The sequence below is a fragment of the Aedes aegypti genome, unplaced genomic scaffold (assembly GCF_002204515.2).
Source record: "Aedes aegypti strain LVP_AGWG unplaced genomic scaffold, AaegL5.0 Primary Assembly AGWG_AaegL5_hic_scaff_62_PBJ_arrow, whole genome shotgun sequence".
Classification (NCBI taxonomy): domain Eukaryota; kingdom Metazoa; phylum Arthropoda; class Insecta; order Diptera; family Culicidae; genus Aedes; species Aedes aegypti.
The window spans coordinates 27,832-36,756 of NW_018736312.1; the positions used below are offsets into that span (position 1 = coordinate 27,832).

Consider the following 8,925-nt stretch of genomic DNA (forward strand, 5'->3'; position numbering starts at 1 on the left):
CCTAAATACATGGCTGGTACACAAATTATGTCACGCTAAATTTCAGCTTTTTTGACTCCCTCCTCCCCCTTGTCACGCTTTTTGTATGAGACCTCCAAAAGTTTTGCAAGGCTTGTGACGCTAAGCTGAACCTCCTCTACCCCTCTTGGACCTCCAACGAGCGAATCCGCACCGTAGTTAGAGGTTTCAAAACATATCGGTTCCTTAGGAAAGTTGGTTCAGTAAATTGATATAAAGCATGTAAGCCAATAAAAAATTTTCACGGAAATTGTCTATTGCAGGTCACCCGCGATTTTTAAATCAGAGTTCAAGAACAAATTAAAAGAATTGCATTTAAATGTGATTATCGTATCATATGCGTTTCGAGCAGAATATGGGTGTTAAGCAGAATCCCTATCAACATTCAAGTTAAATTCTTCTCGAGATTTGAGCAGAATCCGTATCGAAATTTGGGCAGAATCCCTCTCAGGATTTAAGCAGAAACTCTCTCAGGATTCAAGCCAAATCTCTTTCTCGGGATTCGAGCCGAATCTCGCGGGCTTCAAGCAGAATCCCTCTCAGGATTCAAGCCAAATCCGTCTTGGGTTTCAAGCTGCTCTTTCTCGGGATTTGAGCAGAAATTCTCGCGCGGTTCGAGTAGATTCCCTCTTGGGATTCACGCAAAATTCCTCTTGTTATTCGAGTAGAAATCCTCTCGAGATTCAAACAGAATCCTTCTCAAGATTTGAGCAGAATCCCTCTAGGGATTCGAGCCTAGTTATATCTAGGATACGAGCAGAATCTCCTCTGGGATTAAAGTTTGGGGTTTCTCTTAATGATTCGTTTATTTAAAAAGTATAAATTCCTTTTATTTATTCCACAACATCGTCTCATTACAGTAGGATTTTCAAAATGTATTACTATTTCAGTACCCCCCAATAAATAAATACTTAAAGAACAAGTCTACCAATAAATTTTCCATCTTATAGAAGCCCAATTGGTTCACAAACATTCTTACACAAAGTGAACCACATTATCATCCAAACTATCAATCACCCTCGTCACCCAACTGGATTGCACAGCAACGTTCGTGAACACCACCGGAACACCTTCTCCACAGCTCACTCCCCACGACAAAATCCCCGCCAGCACGTAGGAACCATTCCGTTGACACACCAGGGGGCTGCCACCTGAACCTTTGCATGAATCCAGTCCAACTTTTCCTCCGGCACAAATAAAACTCCTGTGCATTCGAAACCGCCTGCCCAACGTGGAGTTTGTCCGCAAATGTCCCTCACAAGTGGAACTCTCAACCAATGGCATCGTGATAAACCGCTGGATAGGTTCTTCCTTCGTTGGGTTGCTTGGAGAGGCTCCCCAACTGGTCAGCACGCAGTTACTTTCGGAGAACTCACTTTCTTGCGTTGGCAGACAAACATTTCCAATATTAGCAAGGGAATCATTTAGAGGTATGTCCAGGATCAGAACTGCAATATCGTTGAACAGTGAACCAGAATAGTACTCGGGATGCAGGATAATACGACTGACTGATCTTCTCTGACTAGGCAGTCTTTCTTGGTTATGGCGACGATCCCAATCACCTGCGATGATCGCAAATCTCTCTGGGTGATCACGTGCGCTGAAATTTGGAAGTTTGTATTAAAATCAAGCTTTATTTGAAACATTTGTTACTCACTTAGCGATGCAATGCCCTGCGGTGACCACGGCACCGGTCGTGACCAACGCACCGCCACATTTGTACAGGAAACTACCATTGCCAATGCGCTCTTCCAGGTAAACGGTCCAAGGAAACTCCCCAAGACTAACCGTCCCATCGAGAGGTTCCTCGATGACTTCTTCCGAGTCTTGAAAGTGAATGCGGCTAGCGATAGCTAACCGGCGTTGTCCGCACTTTTTAGGCTTGGGCGGCAGGTGTGGTCTAAGAGTACCAAGTGTAGTTCTCCGGGTAGTCGTAGGCGTGGCAGTCGTAGATTTGATGGTAGAAGGTTTTGTTCTAAACGTGGTTGAAGTGGTTCTGGTAGTTGCTGAAGTTGGTCCAACATCGCCGAACACTATAGGTTTAAATGGAGTTGTAGATTGTGGCGGGGAGGTTGGAACGGGAACAGAAGTTGTAATGTCAAAAATGAATTCTGCATCGGGCTCTAATGGATTTTCATGAGAATTGAACTCTTGCAGAAGTGCAGATATCTCCAACAAGAGCGATTGATTTGGGGTGTCAGATAGAACTGGAAGGTTTATGGGTGGTACTGGAACATGTAAGGCTATTGGAGTTATAGGCTTGCTGGGTCTAGGTGGTACCGTTTGAGCATGGGGATGGTGTTGAGTGATGATCTGATGCTTTCGGCAGCAGGTTTGTTCAGATCCACAAAGGCTGTCCCTGCGAATGTAAAAAAGTGTATTTTAGTTGACATCTACATCAAATAAGCACATCTACATGAAAATGAGTATACTGTAATAGGTGGTAAGTTCTTCTGCTACCTCTCCTCGAACCATAGAGGTGTCACTCTTTACGCAGTCTCGAACTAAAGAAAGGTCGATCCCAACCCGTCCCCATTTGGCGTCTTTAATGCTTGGAATTTGGCAGTAAGTTCTTCTACCACCTCTCACCGAACCATAGAGGTGTCACTCCTTACGCAGTCTTAGCCGAGAAGTTCTTTAAACTCGGAATATTCCTAAATCCAAAAAATAATAAAACCCAGCATTTCACCCAAATCCTACCACGCATGTTAAAATCAGATCGAGACAAGAACTGACGGACTGAGTCTATAAAAAATCCTTCGCAAATGAAAAGTTACGGTTCGTTGTTCGTGTCCCCGAGAACTAGTATGTGATTACAATTCTGAATCACCGCAAAAAAAAATATTTAGAATCAAAATCCTTCTGAGAGGAATGATGTGGAGGATGCACATTCTAATTAAAATTGTCGTTCAGTTATGGCGATAAATTAAAATTGTTACTGCTCCATACATACTTATTTATTATAATTACTTGTAAATATTAATACAGCATATAAAAAAGATATTGGTCCAGAAATTACTCTAGAATTCTTTGGAATTCTCGCCCTGGGATTCTTCCTTAAATCACTTATGAATCCTTCAAAACCTCTCTGGGATTTTTCTGGAAATATTGGGAATTTTTCTGATTTTTCTTTAAGTTCTTCTGGAAATCACAGAATACTTCCAGATATCGCTTTTGGATTCATCTAAAAAAAAATGTTGGCATTCCGGTACTATTTCTGAGATTCTTTCGGATATCCTTTGTGATTCTTCTGGACATCTGATTGGAATATTTGCCGAAATCTGTATGTGATTTACAAAATTCGGAAAATATTCTTACAAAATAGGGGACGGAACTGGTGTAGTGGTTAGAACACTTGCCTCTCACGCCGAGGACCTGGGATCGAATCCCATCCCCGACATAGTCACTTATGACGTAAAAAGTTATAGTGACAACTTCCTTCGGAAGGAAAGTAAAGCCGTTGGTCCCGAGATGAACTAGCCCAGGGCTAAAAATCTCGTTAATAAAGTCAAACCAAACCAATCTTACAAAATGCGTTATTGGGGGGTAGGTGGGTGTTGCCATTTATGGTGTTATGAAATTTGTGAATGAACCCTTAGAATACTTTCGAGGAAGCTTCCGAAAATCTTTCTAAAATTATTCTAGAAATGCCACTGAGATTTTTACGTCAATATTCTTGAATTTTTTCTGGGACTCTTCCAAAAATCATGTAGGAAATCTTCCGGATATCTTTCTAGCATTCTTTCGGGAAGCCTTCTGGGATTCTTTCAAAAATCTCTCTGAGGATCCTTCAACTCCTTCTGTTGAGGATTCTTGCAGAAATTCTTCCCGAATTACCTCTAGGATCGGGGAATATCCTGATTTTTTCAAGAAAACTCTGTTGTTCTTTCGAGTATCTCTCTAGGATTTTTTCGGAAATTCTTCTGAAATACCCCCAGATTTCTTTCTGTTATCCTGCTGGAGGGCTTCAAAACATCTTTCGAAGATTCTTCTATAAATTTTACTGGAATATTTCAAGAAATTCTGCTGGGATTCTACCGTAAAACCTGCCGAGATTCATTCGGAAATACAACTGGAATTCTGATAAGCATTCAAGAAATACTATCAGGGAGATTTCTAAAGGAATTATTTTAAGGATTCTCGTAAATATCTGAAACAATCTCAGGAGAATTCCGAATAGATTTTGAATGTTTTTTACAGTGATATCCAAAAAAATCCCAGAATCGCAAGAATCCCTGGAAGATTCAAAGAAAAGTCACATACATCCAGAAGATTTCATGAATATTTTCCAGAATAATTCCGATGTCCAGAAGAACTCCAGAAAGATTTACGGAATAATTTCAAATGGAATTTCCGGAACCATTTAAAAGTAACTTTCAAAGGTGCTCAGAAAAAGAAATCAGTAATCAAAGAATCTTATAGGTATTGTTTTAAAGTCCCAGTGGCTGTCCGGTAGTTTTCTTGAAGGATTTCCATTTCAACTCAAGAGGGATTTTCAGAAGATTTCGCCAAAGATTTAAGAAAATTTCCAAGGAAAATCACTGATTAAGCTAAGTATGCTGTTTCGCTCAAGAAAAGTAAAGAAATTTCTTGATTGAATGGGTCAAGAAATTTCCTACAGAGAGCTCCATTTGAAATGACATTTCTTCTCAACTGCATACTGCGATCAGAAAAATGTGATTTTCTGGACCATTTCTTGGATAGGAGTTTCGTTTTCTTATCATTAGCAAACCAACCTTAAAGGCTTTCTGTGTGCACGCACTCGGGAAATGAATCTGGCCATGGTGCAACAACCGTGCTACATTTGCTGAATCCTATGCGATAAAAATTGACGGCGCTATCCGTCAAATTCACTCACCAAAGCCATTTTGATGGATTTACCATCACAGCTGTATAATATATAATTTAATGGTTTAATCCGGTGCAGAGCAGATGGGGGGTGCGCTTGCGTGTGCGGAGAGACTCCATTTATGCATTTCTCGCTTATGACTTTGGGCCCATTCACAAATTTCATAACGCTGAAGGGGGTGGGTGGGTGTCCTCGTAGCGTTACAGCTCATACAAAATTTGGAAAATCTTCATACAAAAAGCGTTACGAGGGGGTAGGTGGGTGTCGAAAATGGCCATTTTTGGCGTTATGAAATTTATGAACAAACCCTTTGCACTTTTAATGCATTTTGAAGGGTTTAAGGTCGTCTATGAATTACATAGTGGAGGGTAGAATTTCTGACGTGCCATGCACGCCGTTGTAAAAGTACAATACTACCAAGTAAACCTCGCCCGTGATACACAGCACGAGCGAGGTGAATTCTTAAGTTTAATAAAGTAGTTCAGGTATCGCAACAATACGCAGCGTGAACTGTTGGATCAGCAGGATGACATATCTTACAACATTTTGGCCGGTACGCTGATCATAAGTACTGTGCAAAAGGATAGGACAAGAAACGGTTAAGGAATGATTCCGCTACCGAAATTACTTGAGCTGTACGCTGCTGAGAAGTAGAGCTGATTTCATAACGTCGGTAACGCCAGCTGTACAAATCAAATGAAGCTGTCACTTTTCCGTACGGAAAAATGTGCCGCTCAATTGTTCCGCATGTAAATAAAAGTGACATTTCGCTCATACTGGATCAGCTGTCAAAATTTCTTTGGTAAAAAAGAGAAATTTTACTTGAGCGCTTTACGTTTTTAGGTACATACTACGCATTAGTGATCGTCGTGATCAACGGCGAAGTTCATTTAACTATTTGAGGGAAAAACAACTATCGAAGCGTCAAATTTTAACTTAATGTATTGTGCTCTGCAAGATAAATCCACGTAATGCGATTATCTGAAAATGTCGATATACCGTCGCAGTGATAATGAAAATCACCAAATGTTTCAGATTGGGCAAATTTAAAACATTTGTGTCCTTGAAGGACGATAAAATGCAAGCTTACTTGAATTTTGACGTTGCGTTTGAATTGCGCGCATATCTTCTGCGCGTTACCGCCGCCGCTGGATGTGGATTTAAAATGAGCGCCGCAATAAAACGGTGAAACGGTTCACAGCATGAGTGTACGGCCCATCATGCCCCAGCCTCCCTTTTTTTCAACCGCTCATTCAAAAAGTTTGCGTTCCTCACAGTACTGCCAACCCAAATGCCACCCGACGTTTCACGCTGTCAAATCTTCTTCTCCGTCGTCTGTCACGTACGGCCGTCGGCGCTAGGGTTGTCGCAAAATCTAAATTAATCGATTAGTTGGTAATCGATTACAGTCCAAGAATATCGATTATCGATAACGATTAATCGACTAGTATTTTTCGATTAATCGAATTAACCGACATTTTTTCTGTAAATATGAGTTCTTACTGCTATAAGGTACACCGGAGTAGGCTAAAACGGGTGGAACCAAATGAAATACTAAGTTTTAAACATGATGACAATAAGTGTTAGCAGGTTTTTCGTTCCTTAAAGTTGGTTTCATTTGTTAGCACATTGTTTCTGTAGTGAAATTTTAAATTATTACGAAATTTTACATTTCATGTAAACCCAGCCCCAAGATGCCCGAAATTTAATTGAAAATCGGCCAGAATTTCCTCATGTTTTGTATTATTTGTTACTACAAGATTTCCATGAAGTCTACCGATAATTTCTCAACAAATTCATCATGAAACTCCTTCCAGGGTTTCTTTAGTAAAAACAACAAGTATTATTCCTGAAATTCTTTGAAGAATACCTGTAAAAACTCATCAATTAGGATGTATCAATGTACATCTGAAAACTCCTCCTGGAATTGACAATTTTTTTTTTCTTTCGGAATTTCTCCAGTTATTTCTCCTGGATTTTCTTCAAAAATTTCCACCAGATTGTTTCCTGGAATTCTTACAGGAAATACTCCAAGAATTTCTCCAAGAAATCCGAGGAAAAGTTTTTATTAAATGCCCTGGTTGAAATCGCTGAAGAAATCTCTTAGTAACGTCTGGGGCTCATTCACATGTTTCATAACGCTGAAGGGGGTGGGTGGGTGTCTTCAAGATGTTACAGGTCATACAAAATTCGGAAAATATTCTTACAAAACGCGTTATGAGGGGGTGGGTGGGTGTTGAAAATGGTCATTTTTGGCGTTATGAAATTTGTGAATAAGCCCCTGGAGGAATTTCTGAAGGAATTCTCGCTGGAATCCTAATAGGATTTTTTGGGGGAATCCCTTGAACAATAGGGTCCTAAAGCCCTGTACCAATTTTAGTGCCAAACGCTTTAATTTTTTAATGTTTTTCGTTTGTTTAAGTCCAAAAAACATTTTTTTAGATTTTGTTACATTCCTTGGCTTAAACTTAAATTTTGGGTGTATTTTGCTTTCCGTGTCCCTTCCAAAATGTCAAATAGGAACAACCCCGGTGTTAAAACTGAAAGCCCTGTGGTGTTTTTGTCGATTAAGAGAACGTCAAACATGATCACAAGGTTCATTTATGGTCCCAATTTTTAAAATAAAGTTTAAATATGATATAGCCGTTATTTGAGCGGGAAAAAATGCTAAAATAGTTACAGTAACATGATCTTTCGTGTCATTAAATAAAAACAAGATTTTATTAAACATTTTAGGACCCAATTCCTAGAAAAATCAGGAGGAATCTGTGGACGACTCCTGGTGAAATTGTTGGTTCATCTTCTGTAAGGATTCTTAGGGCAAATACTGCAGGTGCACATAGAGGACGTTGTTTTCGGTCTCATGAGGGTTTTTTGTAGTGTCTTGCATATGAATCCTAGATGGAAGTGATAGAGAAATATTTTGGAATGTTTTTGGGAAACGCTAAAGATTATTTAAATTTTTTTTTTATTTATTTATTGTTTTAAATGCCTGGAGGAATAGCCTTGTAAATAATGCCTAAAGTAGTCTTGATATGAATTTCGAGACAATCTCTACCAACTTCCTGAATTAATTCCAAGAATCCTTTGAAGAAATGCCTGGACAAATCACGAAATAATTTGGGAAGGAATCCATAAAGGAATTTCTGAAGCAATTCCTGAAAAAAAAATGAAGGAATCTCATATTCGAGCTTCATGTTAAATTCCTAGAGACATCTACATGGATTACACAGCTATAAATATTCCTAGAGATCTCTTTGGAAAAATTTTCGCAATGTGACTCCTGGAGCAATTTTAGGATATATCTGTGGAAAAATCTGTACAAGTTTATAAATCTATGAATTCCTGGATAAATTAACGGGAGAATCACTCTGGAAGCTTTCATACGATATTTCTGGAGCAATTTATGTAGTCCTATCTGTACCGATTCCATGATTCTAGTTATTGATCGCAGGTTTTACGTTTTTTTACTTTTGTATAAAAATAATATAAATTTCGTTCTATCTTCGTGTTTTGTCATAAAATGAAGAATTCGGATATAACCTATTTAATATTTGCTATGGTATGACGTCTTTCTGAGTGTGGATAAAAATCATAGATTTTGAGCTGACGAATGATGGTACAACATGATGTTCAGGAATTGTCCACACAAAGATCTACCAGAACCGATATCACATAACCAAAATCAATCGTCCATGTCTTGATGCTCTTGTGAATCAGAATAAAAAAGTGAGCCATACACGCTTATGAAATTCTGACCATAGGTGTATACCACTTCCTTGTGTACAGCATGATCAAATTTACAAAAACTGTTCAGAACTCTATTCTAGGGTCTCATACCTTTTCATTAGAGTGTAAAAAAATTAAATTAGGTTCAAAAATTAATTTTTGAGAGCGTTTAAAAGCATTGTAGCGCCGCCCCCGAGGTCACTGAAAGATTATTGCAGCATGGATACGATCGCTTTCTAAAGTTAGTTTTCTTAGTAAGGAAATATTAGAACTATCTCTTTTTTAGTGCCAATGTCTAAAAATCACCCCGATGTACGAAGAAAAAAAAA

The 8,925-nt window shown here is 39.0% G+C and overlaps 1 protein-coding gene across 1 annotated transcript; it reads right to left on the reverse strand.

The window, feature by feature from the left end:
* Positions 1-826: 826 nt before the first annotated feature.
* On the reverse strand, positions 827-2,397 carry LOC5576859 (serine protease 44; the record flags this gene model as incomplete). Its single annotated transcript, XM_021857033.1, has 2 exons — positions 827-1,618; positions 1,676-2,397. Coding segments are annotated over 2 exons (1,347 nt in total), but the record flags the coding sequence as incomplete, so codon positions are not given.
* Positions 2,398-8,925: the final 6,528 nt, after the last annotated feature.